At 39.2% G+C, this 17,230-nt stretch overlaps 2 protein-coding genes across 2 annotated transcripts in view; both read left to right on the plus strand.

Annotated features, from left to right (window-relative positions):
• Mdy (diacylglycerol O-acyltransferase) overlaps positions 1-13,313 on the plus strand; it is a 95,749-nt gene extending 82,436 nt beyond the window's left edge. Inside the window, exons 9-12 of the mRNA XM_071777741.1 lie at positions 1,852-1,896; positions 8,647-8,825; positions 12,061-12,211; positions 12,665-13,313. Coding sequence (XP_071633842.1) covers positions 1,852-1,896; positions 8,647-8,825; positions 12,061-12,211; positions 12,665-12,841 — 552 coding nt within the window. The 3' untranslated portion in view covers positions 12,842-13,313. The remainder of the gene's footprint in view (positions 1-1,851; positions 1,897-8,646; positions 8,826-12,060; positions 12,212-12,664) is intronic.
• Positions 13,314-16,251: 2,938 nt separating this feature from the next.
• Positions 16,252-17,230, plus strand: part of LOC139812754 (uncharacterized) — a 42,816-nt gene continuing 41,837 nt past the window's right edge. Inside the window, exon 1 of the mRNA XM_071777833.1 lies at positions 16,252-16,557. The gene's annotated coding sequence lies outside the window, so the exon portion shown is untranslated. The remainder of the gene's footprint in view (positions 16,558-17,230) is intronic.

Genomic DNA, 17,230 nt, shown 5'->3' on the forward strand with positions numbered 1-17,230 from the left:
TCTATATCGGGGAAAGGAAGCATACGGGTATCTTCGCCCGATGGAGAAGCTTATTGTTAAATTAAGTTAAAAGTTTGTTGCTTAATTTAATAACATGCCATAAGTGAATTAACAACATCTGGATCTCCGTTAAACTTTGTTGATTAATTCTAGTATTCAATTGGATCCGCATATTAAATTTAATTATGTCATTCAAAATTCTGTTTTCGATAAATATATGTCATTTATTCGCTCCGTGCGATGATATACTATAGCGGAAAAGTAGGATTTAGGGCGCTCATGGTGGCCGAAATTTGCATTATTTGCTGGAGTGACAGTTGATATTTTCCAGTAATCTAGTACATTGTAATGGAAAAATTACGAAAGACAAACTTTTATTATTGCGTGCATTCGTGTAAATATGTATTTCACAGAAGATGATTTATTTTGTTCATTTCCAAAAGCATTGACAGACGTTTGCATCATCATACTGCACCTTATTAAATGACTTTAATTTACACTGCGCAATTCTTCAACGCAAACTATATATGCAATATTGCTAATTAAGGCTTTTTCTTTTAATATTGCACTTGGATTAAATTCAATGTCTAGAGTGATGGGCCCGAATCCCGTTTGTATGATAAGGCTCATTGCAAAAAGTCAGAGAAAAATTAACTTGGATTTAAAACAAATATAGCGAAAATCTATTTCAACTGATTTGTATATAATATAACAACAATTTTTTCATCAGTAAAATTAAGATTCAAGTTTACTAACGACAGTTTACGTAGCTCGAATATTTAACAATCACTGACAGCTATTCCACAGCAAAATGTGCGATATTTCACCAATCGTGGCACCACTAGTCTCTGCACACAGCAAATATGCCACGTTGGATACCGATGATATGCTTAAGGATAGACGAATATTATTCATCATTTATACGTAGGTAAACGAATTGGACGAATTTTTCATCACTTTAAATTTTTTCGTGCACTTTCCTAATTTCACAAGTTAATGTAATTGAATCCAAATGCTTTAAAATGGAAATGAATATCGCGTGAAAAAAAAGGATTATTTTTTTAGATTCAATTGAACGTAGTGAATAATAAATAATTGGATCAAACATTTAAAATATAACAATTAAATTATCGAGTTAAATTTACAAAAACTGATAACTTTTTTATTTAAGACACATTTTATTCAAGAACCTAATGCTCGTAATTTTACTCGCATTCTTGATTGATGCAGTTCTCGAAAAATCAGTACTAAAACGATATTTTTCAAATAATATAACAGAATAGTAACGATATCATATAACCGCATTTCGACACGCGGATTAAATTTTGCGGTTTGCTTCCTCGATAGTGACGTTAATCTAATTTCGCGTGGGCGTTTATCCGTAAGTAAACCTTTAATTGTGCTGCAGTAAAGCGTAGTACGTTGTATAGAGATACGTATAAATGCTGCATCCTTTCAATTCAAAAGAATTGACGATTTATTGATTCGATTTAACTGTGACGCACAGTTCAAAATTTCCATCGCTGCGCTCGATCGTGATGTTTTTTGCGAATTTTGAATTCTGCTATTCGAATGCGAAGTACGTGAAGTAATATTCAGTCCCAACGATCTTACAGTTTATCGTATTTACGCATCTTAAATCCAATTAGAAAGTTACGTTTTGTAGTTTGTAGCACGTTTCACCCTCTCACACCTGCCCTCCTAACTCGCATTTGTTTTGCGTTCAGCTTTAGGGCATATCTGCCTCATTCCTGCCCTCTCTTTCTCTTAACGCATCCCTTCTCCGCACACGTTTCCCACGTATTTACCTTCTACATTAATAATCTCGTGCCTCTCTCGTTTGCGTTGCAGAATATGGACGTAGCCAAGGCCTCCGAGCGTCTTCTCAAGCTGGCGGTGAGTATGTACATATATGTATGTATACACGTGCAAGTTTATAAGGGTGTACCGAATGTGTCCGAAATACGTTGTAAATCAACAATTTCAAAGTTTTGTCGTGAGTTAAATCTAGGAAGTTATCTTCAAAGGTGTCAAATATTTTTTGATTAACACTGTTGATAAACGCTGTTGCGCGAATAAATATTAGTTTGTGAATACATAATTCGTGTGTTACATAAAATTATTAAACATCTATATTATTTCAATATTATATTTTTTTTTCTAAAAAAGATATGAAGATAATAATATGTAGAGATTTAATTTTCGAAATTTTTCTTGGTGGTAATTTAGATTTGTCGCCACATTGATACCATATTTATATATCTTGTCAAGAAAAAGAGAAAAGCAGCGAACATAGATACTTTCAACTTTCCGTGCTAGATTTTCGCCATTTTTCTCTAGCACGCCTCTTGCGAGGAAAGTCTCGAGGCAATATTTGCGAATTCAATCTCTTCCCTCCCGCAACAAAACGCAGTTTCCGCCTGAGTTTTGCCATGACTACGAGCTCGTTCGACAGAACGTGGGATAGAGAAAACTTGTATCGAACTACGTGTCGTCGATAAATGCTGCGCTTAATATAACGCGTTGTAAATCTATTCCATGCATAAGTTTGCAAGCTGACGCTAACTTGATTCTTGTGCGAACGTTCACCAAGAACATAATCCGGAATGCTTAAGATAAAATTTCCAAACGAGAATATTTAAAATTCTTAAGACTAGCGCAATCCTATAAACTGTTCATACCTTGTCAATGCAATGCTACAAATTTTATTGGTCAGTTTATTCATTTCTTCTTCTTCACACGTTCTTTGTGCTGGATGTTTTTTTTTTTACCTAAAATAACAGAATGCATGAGAGACGGATAGCTTCAATGTTCCCGGTTAGAGATCTTTACTTTACGATAAGTTGGATCTGTTACACGTCGGAAAATAAAATAAGCTATCCGCGGGAACGTGAAATAGGAATGTTGTGTTTCTTCAAGGAAGAGCGAGTCTGGAAGGGTACAGAGAAGATTCTATAAGAGCTTCGGGGCTCTTGCAGAAAGTACGCCGGAATCTATGAATTCCTGATTTAAGTTTCGTCGTGCGTCGGCTATATTCCCGTGACGCTTCCGAGTGAAATATGCACGCCCGACGATGGAAAAAGGTCGTTTGTCGCTAAGTCCGCAGGGAGATCGATGCACAACGATATGCCGAAGATGTTGTTTCGATACGTCCGATTCGCCTGTTTTTTCTGCCGCTATATAAAAGCAGTTGCTGGAAAGTGAATATCGGAAACAGTAAATCTATCTAAGAGAACGTAAACTTTTTGGAATAACCGGTTATGCATTTTTATAGAGTCTATAGAGGAACCATTACTTTTAACGGTAGCTTCTTTGTTGAACTTCAAATCGATCTTTTCTTCACCGTTTTAATCTTCTAAATAATTTCTTAAAAAATCGTAATCTCTTGGAGAGAAATTTCTATCAGAAATAAACCTCATCTAAAATTAGTTTGACGTTATAAAAGATTAATATCTCTCGATATTCAAACTATACAGTTATTCTTTGTGTTTTTAATTTCTGCAGTTAAGAGAACATACGTGTGCTTTCTCCGCACATCGAAAACGTATATAAAAAGAAGAAAGAAAAAATGAACTAGTTTGCGCGATGCAATAGTTTGTTCATGCGAGCGTCATAGCGCCCATCGTGTCTTTTTATTTCCGTGTTCTTCTCGCATCGCGCGCCGACACGCTCCGGTACTCTTCGACATTCAGACCGGCTCGAGCGATTCCGCGTCCGGTTCGTTCGCCGTTGCTTGTTATTCTCTCGTTAGCCCGGTAGCTCCGCATCGAAACTAGCCGGCCGTGGTGTTTCGAGTGCTGGGCGGAGTCCAGTGAACCGAATTCAATTATATAAATTCGTCCCAAAGCGACTGTCCTCGGGAGCGTGTATAACGGCGCGCGCGGCGAACTAGCCCGTTGCGTCCAGGCCGTTCGGTAGACGTCGATTACTCGCGATTAAAACAGCAGACCGACGGTCATGCATGACCGAGTTTTGTTATGGAACTTTCGTTCGCTCCACGTTACGTGAGCCGACTCTGTGCTCCGACTGTTAATTATTGGCCCGCCCGTCGACTCGCGCCACCGACAGTTTTCCGTCGAGACGCCTTAAACGCGCGACTACAGGTATGAAATAAACGTAATTTATATTTAAGACTTTCGTAATTATAAATTACATTATATATTATATATATATATATATCTATATATATATATATATATATATATATATATATATATATATATATATATATATATATATAACCTATTTAGTTAGCGCACAAAATCCGATTCCGTTCCATTTATTCATCCATTTTATCTATGATACATCAGCATTAAAAGTCGATAAAATACGTCGAAATTAGATACTAGGTCAGATACAATACTAAAATAAATTTTTGCGCAAAAGAAGAAGATCTAAAAGGAGATTATCCCACAACTCTTTTAGATTAGATCAAAGTCTGTCGAAACAATACTAACATTGGTTATTGAAGGGGGAAAAAAGCCTCCGGCGTGTTCTTTAATAACGTACGATAGAGAGAAAAGGAAACGCGCGCACGTACACAAGACATATACATTGGCCTCAGGGCAAAATAAATTTCGCCGTGTAGAAGTAAGACTTCTTTCCGCCAAGGCGAGGCAAAGGGTTGCTCATTTGCGACAGCCGCGACATTCTGTTTGTCCTTCGCGTGCGCGAAGGAAAAATAATTGTTTGCCGATCGCCGGACTGAGTCGGTCCCTCGATCTTTCGCGCTCCCTTACTTTTCGTTTACACTGCAAATAGCCGCGAGGGACCGTGGAGTCCGGGATCGTGTGACCGTCGTGGGTTAATTGCGGTTCTTATGTACGAGGGTGGCACCGGAAGAAACAGGGCGGAACTGCAATGCGGGACGGGACTTTAATCTCGCCGTAACGGGGAAACGCAATTTTCCCGCAGTCCGCTTCGCCAATGAGGCCCTTTCTCTCTTTCGCCCCGTCTCTTTCTCTCGGCTCGATCTCGCCTCTTGCACACGCCCGCGTGTCAGTGCCTCGTTCCGAAATCTCTTTGACTTTGAAAATCACCCCAAGTGCAAAACGACTATGATGGCACCGTCATTGCCGATTATCCCGCCGCTTTTATCTATCGATCACGAGCATTGCAATATAGCGATAGACACAATCTAATTTCTGACACGTAATCCTCGACGATGTAAAAGAGGTTTGCACCCCAGCCAATATAACATTTATTAAAGTATTACTTCTGTTGAGATAATTGAAGTGTTTGGCAACGACAAGTATCAAAATACTAATATTGTTGTTTTTAAAATTCCTAAAATATTTTTTGACAATGATATAGGTAATTAGCTAAATATTTGTACGTGATCAATATTTACCCTCAGAACAAGTCTTTCCGAACAGTCTTGAGCAGCAACTTCGATTATATTCAACATTTGCATACTTTGTGAAATATATAACCCCTCTCTTCTGCTCGCAAGCCAATAGCTGACTCTCGATAAAGTTAAAAAATTCAATCCGCCCTCATTTGCATTCTCTATCCCGACCGTTATTACTGGGTTATACCTTTCACATGTTAATGTCCTTCCAGACCTGGTAAGCGTAAACGTCTCCGATAGACAGGTACACGTCGTGCACCCTCGGGACACGGAGAGAGAATGGCAGTTGAGGGGAAGGGTAACGTCAGCGATCGGGAAGAAAATGGAAAATATCGATTGCTAACGTAATGCGATGCACGCGCTTAGGCAGGTCGACTTACCCTCCTACTTTTTTTTCCGCAATGACTACTAATGACGCGAATACGTCGATCCGTACTACGCGCATGATGTGGAAAATCTCGCGGATCACTCGCCGCGCCTCGTAATACGATATTCCCGCATTATCGATGAAAATCAACTGCCGGATGGTGCATATAAGCCAAGCACGCATTAATGTTATGCGGCCGGCAATGGGATCAAGCACGAATCGAACGGTATTACTGGTTTCTTGCACGGGGGATCAATGTTTGAGCCGCGCATCAATATGAATGAAATGCTCTTTTATTCGCGACTGTGGATAATATTTTATAGGACTCTTTGCTGGTTTCAGTATTATATTTCTTGCTTGAATATCTACGTTGATCAATAATCTGTATCCAATTAACCCAAGAAAGATTATATCTTTAAAGGAAGAAAACGACTATTTAACCATTTGCGTTTTTAATAATGCATGGCTTAATTTCGATTTCAAAAGATCTAAGAATCTACAGATTGATATGTGTCTAAATATTTATTAAGAGAGAGATATATATATATTTAAGGATTACAGAAAAGATCAAGTTTTCGGAATTTGAAGATATATAGATAGACGATGTATAAAGGAGAATTTTAAAAATAAAACATCTCGGGGAATCAACTTTTTACCACCTTTTTCCTATCGGCTAAACGCATATACGTATCCTTTTTGGTCGGCAATATTTTACATTTCTCATATAACTGCTTAAAGAGAAAAGCGGTTTCTTCCTTTTTAGATAGCCTCTGGTCAAAAAAAGCAGCTTAAAGTTTACCGCTTTTTCCTTTGTGGAATCGTCGACGTGTTTCAAACGATTCACTGGCTTCTGCTCTAGTCCCAACTCCCACTATCTTCTCTCCTCTCTTCGTAGATTCCGATTCTCCGTCTTTTTCTTTCTCCCTCGGTAGCATCCCCGAGTAAACGAAATTAAAACGCCGAGGTAAGTTTTCCCGGACTATGTGGACGCCGAAAGAGGCTGGTAGGAACCGGGAGAAAGTGCCGACGGTGCTTTCTGTCCTTTTTTCGCAAAAGTGCCACGAATGCCTCGCGGCGCAAGAGACTTGACCTTTGTGCTTGGCAACATTATTAAGTCCTTTGCCTCGCGTGAGAGAGCTCGGTGGAAGCACGCGGATGATACCGCGACTCGGCGGCCTCGAAATGGCATCCGTAACGAAATAACTTGGAAATTCTTCGTCATGAAAGCGAGCGGTCCGTCGAGAAATTTTCACGAAAGTATTTGTCTGATACTGAGGTCCTGTTTTTTTGTTCCTCTTCTTTTCTCTTCGCGACTTCTTTGATGCGAAAACATTTATTTCGGTTGTCGTTGTGCCATGAGGGACATGAATGTTGCGGCAAAGTAAAACAATCAATCTTAAAGTTGAGATAAAAGATAAAAGAACGCAAAGAAGGAGAAACGATAATAATATACCTATACACATATAGCGACGAAATTATGACATATTGTTTTCCCTCTAATTTTTTAATAGTGTTAAAAAAGGAAGAATATTAAGAAAATATAGCTGTAATAAAATAGATAAAGACTTTTAGCGTAGCATATTATGTACGCGATGAATGATCAAAGGCTCGGTCTAAGTTACTTCCATTAAAGGGTAATTAAAGGAACAGATGAGATAATTTTCAAGTTCGTTATGCAGTCGCTTCACTTTCATCTGCAGATGCGTAAATAATACTGCCTCCGCACCCTGATTATCCTCGTTTTAGTTAGTTTTTTTTACGTCATTATGGGGCGTTTTATTCGCATTCTATTCAGTCCATTAAGAACATGATACATTGCATATGTGTGTGTGTGTGTGTGTGTGTGTGTGTGTGTGTGTGTGTGTGTGTGTGTGTGTGTGTGTGTGTGTGTGTGTGTGTGTGTGTGTGTGTGTGTGTGGGTGTGTGTGGGTGTGTTTGTGTCTTTGTGTGTGAAAAACCTTTGATAAATTTTTTATTTTTTTATAATCGCAGCTCTTCTCCTTGCCGTTTGCATTTCAAACGTACCTTACCGCTCGAACACGTGTCTCTCGTTCGCAAATTGTTTGGGAAATAGTAATTGCAAATTCTTTACAACAGTGGTAAAGTATACAGAAATATAAAATTGTATACTGTACTGTGTTATTTTCTTAATAAATATATCTTCTATTTTTGAGTAATTTTCAGTACTGAAATACTTTAAGAAAGAATTTGTCTCATTTTGTAATGTCTAATTAGAAAAATTTATGATTATAAGGAAATGTATTATTTAAAATAGATTTACAATACAATAATAATATTGTATATTTAGTTATTATCTCTCCATGCTGTAGAAAATAGGAATAAACAGTGTCCGAATTAAATCAATTTTCTGTCAGTGACATTGAGGAAAACTGATAGTGTGCTCTGGAAATAAAAGTGTGAATATATTTATTAATCTAATACTAAAATAAAATTGCGTTCTCTTAATCTCTACAGGACCGGGTCCTTTTTTGGACGACCTTTTTAGTTTTAAAACTATTTTGAACATTTTTGTCCTTGTCAGTGGGTTGAACTATTATACGAAAAAGACGGCGCCACTCCAGCGCCTAATATTAAGCTTCCGGTCCCGGAGAAGTTAATATACAATTATATTAAAAAATTTATATTTTCTAATATTACACGTCTGAAACTTTCTTATCGAAAAGGAATAATCGAAATTTCGAGCTTGTATAAAATATTGACGAAATAATTTTCTTATGTTAGACGGACTAATACATTTCTATTCTTGACGTGGATTATTTCTTCGTAGCAAGACTCATACATTTCTATTCTTGACGTGGATTATTTCTTCGTAGCAAGTTTTTTCTTCTTAAGCCTGTTATAAATGACATCGTGCGACTTTAATGATTCTAACCACTTTAACTTACATGTTAAATTTTTACTGTTTTAGATACCAAATCATTTAATATGGCTTTGCTTCTTCTACTTGATATTTCACTCCTTTTTGAATCTATTGGGTGAGTTACTACACTTTGCAGATCGAAATTTTTACAACGATTGGTGGAACGCCAATAATATCGATACGTTCTGGAGAACCTGGAATATGCCAGTGCATCGCTGGGCTGTGCGGTGAGTAAATTAATTTCTGTTCATGGTAATACTTGGTAACAGGAACTTTTTCATTTTGATTTTTATAAAATTGGTCAAAAATAATCTTCTACGTGCGCTAATATTATTACGAATCAGCTTTTCGAGAAAATTAAGCGATAAGAAAAAAGTTCTTAAACTTTATTTAATTATATTTTGAGTTGGCTATTCTTAAAATTTTGATAATCGACTGACAAATATGTTTTTTATTCAAAGCATTATTAATTATTATTAGCTGGGAAATATTCATTATTGCCATTTTAGAAACGATAACGTGATTTTTTACATATAATTTAGTGATTTGTTGCTACGATAACTCGATACGAGTTATTAAAAAGTTCATTAAGAAGGGATATAATAAAATAGTATGATCGAACAATATATATATAGAACGTCGCGTCGTTTGTTAGTTATCAAAGTTTAACACAATTAATCGTGAAGTGATTAGTTGCGCAAAAAATGCACGTGGTCAGGTGTTTCTGATGCATGGAAACTCCTCTTTTTGCGCAGATAGAACGTTAGATCACATTATCATTATTCGCGAAAGATGTAATTGAATCTTCTTAAAGAGAAGCATACTTGTTAACGAAGTTTAACCTCGGTTAGATTGAACAGAGAAAGTCGATCAAAGGTCCGGCTTGTAGTGACGGCCTCATCTCTTCCGCTTCTTTGCTCGCTTTTACCTCTTTTTCTCTCTCTCTTTCTCTTTTTACACACCGCTCCCTTATGCTATTTACCCTCGCCATCTCTCCGTTCCATAATACTCAGCTGCTCGCGTACCTTTTGCGCTATAGAAGGAAAAACTCTTCCAGCGCTTTACTTTGCACCTTTGACTTGTAGAGATAACATGATTATATAATAATGCAATACGCGCCTCGCTGAGGTTATTTCGCAACTATGACCGTCATTTTAACGTAAAAACATTCGTGTATAGTCTCAGCCGACACGCCTTATCAATTACGTACAAACATCAAAGACAAGAAAAATAATGTCACGGTACTGGTTGTCTCTAACTTTCGTGCAATCAACTTTTTTCATAAAATTACGAAAGTTTTATTAACTTAATAAACTTGTCGACATTGTGAGAGCAGTAGCTCGAGTTTATATGTGTACAAATTTTTCAAACAGTTATACATATATATAGAGTATATATATTATGTGAGACGTTATATACGTACGAGAGACAGTCTTTCGTCTTATAAGAATGAGCTTTCTTGTGAAAACCTTTTATTTCGCCTAAAATGTCTCCCTCAACCCATACGTCTCGGCTGTCGCCGCCACATTAGATTATACATCCCCCGCTCAATACAATCAGCGAACTTCCGAAAGACTTTTCCGGCGGCCTTCCATCTTCCACGGTTACCCATCGCACGTGCACCTAACAACTCGAGCCCATAGTGACGACCTCCTTTCAAGAGCTCGCGCCGGTTCTTTGTACTTCGAAAGTAGCCCAAAAGAAAGTTTAAATCCCTGTAAAAGTGGCCGTACGAAGTTCTTATTATGTGACCGAGAGAAAGGGGAGCCGTCGGAATTGCCATGTACCAACTGCACGAGGTTTACCATGAATGTCGTATAAAGAGTCAATCTACTGCTTTTCGCGTGTGGGATATTAGATATTTTGCGACAGGATACGTTGGGACGCTTATCAAGTGTTCCACGGATTTTTCTTCTCGGGGGCATTGGCATTAAGCCCGAATAATATTACCGCTATGAAGAAACTTAATTTTATTGCGCTAAAGAGAACCGCGTTACTCGAGTTAGTTCCGACAGACGTGACGTAACGTAGAATAGTAGCCACCGCTGGATAACCAGAGCGGGATTGTCTTATGACATACCCTTATAAAACGCGACACGTACCGTGAAAATGACTGGCCATGCTCCCTTTTTGAATGACACAAAAATGGAGAAAAATAAGGCTCTCTAAAGAGACGCCGCCGCGCGTGAGTTTCCGCGACGCGAATTTCAAAGTCTCACCTCTCACCCCGGCGTTCGCGCTTCTTTCTACCTCGGCGACGCACCTGCCCGCTTACGGTTGCTCGTTCCTTTTTTTTTTTTTTTTTTTTTTTGCTACGACCGAGATACGTAGCTGCATTTGCAAGCTGCGACTGGCACGCAGCCATACTATCCGCGGCGATGCGCGGGGGTGGTCGAGGTGAAAATGGAAATGCTCCCTAGACGACGAGAGGGGCGGCGTAGACGCATAGAGGTGTGTCGTTATTGACGAGAACGTTGAGACCACCGTCGGCGCCTTTTCACAGGTTTGTAATGGCAAAAGCCGCGACGCATCGCGATGCGCACTTAAGGCTATGTTTATTCCCCGCGGCACTTATAATATTCCTATAACTGGAGATATTTCCGAACGTCTTGCGCGAGGGAGACGCTTTGATTGCAGGAAAAGAAAGCACGATGGGATGCGCAGGAGGATCTGGCGGGAGCAGGAGTCCCGAGACTCCCCGCGAGGATGCGGCAAAACGTGCATGGTCCGAAATCCTTAGAACTGTCGTCGTCCCACCTTTGAATGTTCTCTTCTTCCCGCTGCTTTCTTCTTATATTCCTTTTTTCCATTCCTTCTCTTTCTTTCTCTCTTAAAATGTTCTTCCGCGTCTTGCTCTCTTTTCGATGCATCTCCGCCGATAGCCAAGCGGCTAACGACTCTTTCCCGAGTTGCCCGGTTCTGCTTATTCGGCCATACAAACGAAAACGATAATGGCAGAGTGTTACCAAACCGGAATGTTGTGAAACTTTTTTGAATATTGCTTTAATTTTTTGGAGCGACTTCGTGCCATCGTACTTTTTGTTTGCCTTATCGGCCTAACGGCTTTCGCGTGTATTTCGAGCATAACCGCCATCTGAGAATGGATACCGTAGAAATGCGTATTCCTTTGTGACACCGATAATGATATTGTCTGCGTAATAGGCGAACGTGTTCTAAATATACTCCTTCCACGATTAGAATCAGAATCTTTAATCGATTGAGTCGTTTAGAGCGTTATTCTATTAGGTCGAATGTGCAATTCTGCCGAAACGTGAGCAATTTTTTTATAAAAGCATCATAGGATAGAAAAGCAAAGACAGAAATTTATATGATTTTAATATAAAAAAATATATATTTCTTGTACTTTTATTTTTTGGACAGAATTTACATACACACAAATGAAAATTGATTATGTTGCATTCGAATACAATGTATTTTACTGACGATACATTTATGTTACAGACATCTCTATATTCCAGTAGTAGAAATGGGCTATGGTAAAACCACGGCGTCGGTAACTGTTTTTTTTATTAGCGCTTTCTTCCACGAGTATCTTGTCAGTGTACCCTTGAAGACGTTCAAGATATGGGCGTTTATGGGTATGATGGGACAGGTAAGAGTTGCCCGCGTTTCCTTCGCGTGTATTGTTGAATGTGCAAATATTGACTGTAATATCAAGAAATTCTTGTTGATCCTTCAAAAAGACTGGCTTTAGACAGTTTCAATAATATTCTGGACTGGTGATGATCATTATTGATCTTGGAAAATAAAATAAAGAGTTCGCGATCAAGCCTTAAAATTCCAAATAAATTAAAACACAATCGGAAAAAGAATGCGTGTAAAGCGCTTATAGAGTTAAACTACTCTTAATAGATGTTGGTTAATGTGCCTTTAATCATTATGTACATTTTGTCATATTCCGAGATTTCAGACGTTACAACATCATTTGCCTATGCTTTACATGAAATTACGTGGCGCACTACATCTTGTGTGCACATACAAGATCTACCCTGTCCTTCCCCAAGTACGGAAATTCCGGTCGTGCAACGCTAATTGTTCATTCTAGATACCACTGTCGGTGTTGAGCAAGATGGCGGAACGATACTGCGGCGCCAGATGGGGCAACATCGTCGTATGGGCGAGCCTCATCATCGGGCAACCACTTTGTATAATGATGTATTATCACGATTACGTTGTAACTCATTTTGGCGAGACTCTGATCGAGGACTATTCCGTGGTGTAAGGGAGCGCTAAAAAGGATAAAGACATAGGAGTGAAGGAGCGCAGGAAGTCCTCCAAGAGAAACTCGCGATCGACCTGTCGCTTCCCCGTGAAACTGTCGTTTTCACCGATCGCGGATTTACGTAACTTCCGGTTTGTGTTTCGGGTGGGGGGAAAATTCCTCGAATCATCGTCTTGTCATTTAATTACAATGCGATGATTTACGTCCGTCTGAAAATTTGATAATACATATGTGCCTTATATGTATCTTCGCGAATGAACGTTGAAGCGAAAGCGAGATTGTTCGTGAATTATTTGAAGATACTATTTTGTTTTTTATAAGAATATTTTCTACATGATATTTGAAAATGCTGTAAATAGTCGCTAGCGATTAGGTGTGTACAGCAAAAGTCAATAATTTTTGTACAATAACTTTGCGGCGCTTCCACGCCGGAGAAGGCGAAACTGTTGTCAAATAAACAAGATATTTCACATTAGTGTTGCTTAATTTTGTCCCGCATCCTCGGGAATGGCCGCAGGATCACTCCAGTATTATCCTCTCAGCTGGAAAACTGAAGGGCTGTCCCGCGTGGATCGTCGAAAAGACAGCTTTTTTAAGGGCATGACCCGCACATTCTTTTTCCTCCTCAGTGAGGCGGAAATCATATGTTGGGGTTTATTCTTTCTTGATACACATATCACTTTGTGTATCACTGAAATGTGTAATACCCTTGCAAAATCCACGGAAACAATACTGAATAAAATATTAAGCGAGTTATTGTGTGAGTAAAACTTTTGACAAATTTTATTTTAGGATATCAAGTGTTAGGAAGAATTATTTGATCAATTTTTTGTAAACATTATATATATTTTTAATTCCCTTGAAATTTTTTAAATTGTACATTTCAAGAAATGTTTCACTTAATAACTTGCTTCCACGCCACTGAATATCATATTATATGCTGATTGTAATGTAATCGTAATGTAATTTTCTTGAATAACAAATCTCTTTTCTTTTTATTTAAGCATCTTACATTAAACATTGTATAATCCATTGATGAAAGAAAGCATAAAAAAGATATTCATGTGAAACATAGCTGGATAACCACGTGGTCGCCTGACAGAAGTAGTTGAGGTCATGTCACGAACGAAGGAGTCTAACCCTCGAAAGAAGCACTTCTTTGAGCTCTGACCCTTGGGTTTTTCTTCCCCCCTGATGAGTTTGGATACCGTGATACGCGTGTGTCCCTACGATGGATGAATTACTGATGCTGAAGACTTGGTGGTCGAAAATACGGTCAGAATGATAGATGTAATATCTAAAAATAGCGTAAATGAGCGACAGAATTCTGCTCTTTAGCCAAGTTGTAATCAATTTATCTAATTAGTACATATTTCTAACAAATACGTATAATTCAAACATATTTGGTCAAGTTTAAATGGTGGTACATTATCTCAACGAATAACTACGTCACAAAGAATGTTTTTTTTTATATATATTTTTAACATTACGTCGTGATACATATCTTCATCTCTTAGGTATTAACTAGATAAGGATTTTATAGCACCCTGCTGAATGCGATGCGTGTCGACCTTACTCAGGATCGCAATTTTCTAGAGCGACAACACGTGTCATACAAGTATATGTTTTGTCGTAAAAGAAAGTTGAATGTAACATCAGTCTTATAATGTTATTATACGTTGTTGTTTATTCGTCACGGAAACATTAGATATGTTAGAGTCTAAAGAAATATAAGAGGTTTTTAAAAATAAGAAGACGTTTTTTTGATGAGTTTATTTTTCTTAAAAAATAATCAATAAATTATATACTGTATCAACCTTTTCTGTATGAATAGTCAATATTATTTCCATTTTTATGGGAAATAAAAAAATTTTAAATAGATATAATAATAGAAAACTTAAAATAATCAAAATTTAGCAAACACGGCGCGAGCATAATATCGTTGATTTCTGTTGATTTATGCACACTTGATGAAATAATTCAATGTTTTATTATTGCACACTGATACTGTCGTTACCTGTTACATATTTAATTGAGAATCGCAGAGCTATTGAAAGAAATGACAGTTCCTGACAGCGAAAAATTTTGCGACATTGACATAATTCAAATTGTCTTTATACTCCATTTCGCAATTTTCAATTCGCGAGAATAAAAATTTATATTATTTATTCGCGCAGTAAAGAATATATCTCCGTTATCAAACTTGTCACTGTCGGGAAATCAGCGTTTTATCGATCGAGAGTGACGCGAATGTAAATGTCGGAATTAACTCGCTGACATCTAGAAATGCTCCGAACCATTTCCAGAGTTAAAGTTTCTTGTTGCACGGAGATGTATTTTCTCGCTAGCGACGCTCAATGTCTGTCGCGACGCTCAACAAGTTAAATCTTATCAGCTCGTCGGTTTGACTTTAGCGTCATTATAGCGGTTACCTCTTAAATTGGCATTTGCGCCCGACGCGGTAAATAACTTTGTTAGCGCCGAAACTCCGAGGTAGAGGCACTTTTATCCCTTGAGCAGCTGCATTGTTCCTGATACGCGAGTCCACCTGAACGTGCCGTAAAAGCAGAAATTACTTCTCTTGATACGTGCGACTTTTAATTTAATTGCCTCGACGGGCCGGGAATGCGTTGCACGCTCTAAAATTGATTCCATATAAAAATGCTGAAAAAAAGCTCGAGCAAATATCTCGGCCATTTCTGAAGCACGTGGCTGACGTGTACCGCGTTACAATATTTCCGGAAGGGGCTTTATGACGAACGACTCGGCTATTTACGAAGCATGAAATTTACACAAGTACCGGAGTTGCTATGTTAATGTTAATTTAGTTTCGAGCGTCGTAAATAAAATAATAATAAAAGAAAACGTTGCGTTGAGCGTCTTGTTGTAAAGCTTTTCGTCACATTAATTTTTCTAGAATGGTTTACCGATCTGTTTACTATAATGTCGACGCAAAGTTTACGCAGAAGGTTTGGTCATCCGCGTCCCGTCAGTAGACCTTTGATACGCAGATCCTCGAAACGTATATCGTCCGCGCACGGGACGACGATAAAGCGAGCGCAGGATACGGCGAAGCGTATTTTTCCGCTGTAATGCAATCGCAAACAAAGGATTGAGTAACCGAAGGAGCACGAAGGCGCCCATTCCCTCGCTCCTACCTGAAGCTCCGGCTGCACCGGCAGGCGACCAAGTATCTCCGAAGAATGCACCGGTCGGTCCCTCGCTCGCGTTATCCCGTAAGGTGGGCCGCGAGAGGGTTGGGGTTGCGCGCGAGAGGCGCGTCGGTGGGGAGGGAGGAACGTGGGAAAGGGTGGCGGCGGTGGTGCGGCGGACTAGGAAGGTGGAAGGGTGGTCAGGGGGCACAGGGGGCGCAGTGCGAGCGCAACACGATGCTATAAGGGCGGGTACGCGGCGGAGTCTCCGCAGTGAGCGTCGCGACGCCTCCGCGGAGAGTGTCGCATGGATCGCACGACCGGTGATCGCCGGTACACGAGGCGTCCCGCTCTCGTCGCGTATTACCCCGGCGGTGTGCAGTGCCGAAGGAGTTGTTTCGCTTCTATCGAGCCGCGAGCCAGCCCGAAGAGAAGAAGGGCGGCGCGGCGGCGGTATCCCGTACCGTAGAGAAGCTGCAGCTGCGTTTCGATCCGCCCGGAAGAGCTTTCTCTCTCTCTCTCTCTCTGGATGACCCAGACGGACTCCGGCGCTGGAGCAACCAGGTTGGTTTTTACCGGATTCCGGGAGACACACGGTGCTTTTAGAGCCAGGTTGCGTTCTGCGAAAGGAACGAGTCTGCCCTTTAAAAAACCGGTACACACGTTCCGCTAGGAAATTTTGCAGCGCCGCGCTGAATAATTGCCGGCATGAAAATGCGATAAGTGTAATTTACATTCCATTCAATCTAGATGTGGCACTGTAAATGGGAGTGAGATAGGCAAAAGCAAAGGAACGAAGATTCGTATAGTTGTAATAATAATCATTCGAGACACGTATTTTCTTGTTCTTGGAAAATGTTACGAGAAATCTTTCTTCTGTGATTGCTTCACGACATTATGCAATAATGATTTTTCTATTTTATCTCTTGATCTTTTAGTTTTGTGATATTTTAATATCCAAATGAAGTCATTTATATATCATGTATCAGATGAGAAGACGTAATTATGAATGTAGAATTACAATTGTCAGGATTGAATTCTTTCATTACGAGTATAAATTAATGAGGAGCGAATGCGGTTTATGGGATTGAAATATTCAATAACTATGATAATACGTAAGCGGGAGATAAGGCTGAACGGTTGCCTAATGAATAGCGGAAATTCGCAATGTCCTCATTTACCATGAACATACGCCACTGGACGGGTAAATTCGATTTCCCCGCGATATTTACACGGT

The sequence above is a fragment of the Temnothorax longispinosus genome, chromosome 5, assembly GCF_030848805.1.
Source record: "Temnothorax longispinosus isolate EJ_2023e chromosome 5, Tlon_JGU_v1, whole genome shotgun sequence".
NCBI lineage: Eukaryota > Metazoa > Arthropoda > Insecta > Hymenoptera > Formicidae > Temnothorax > Temnothorax longispinosus.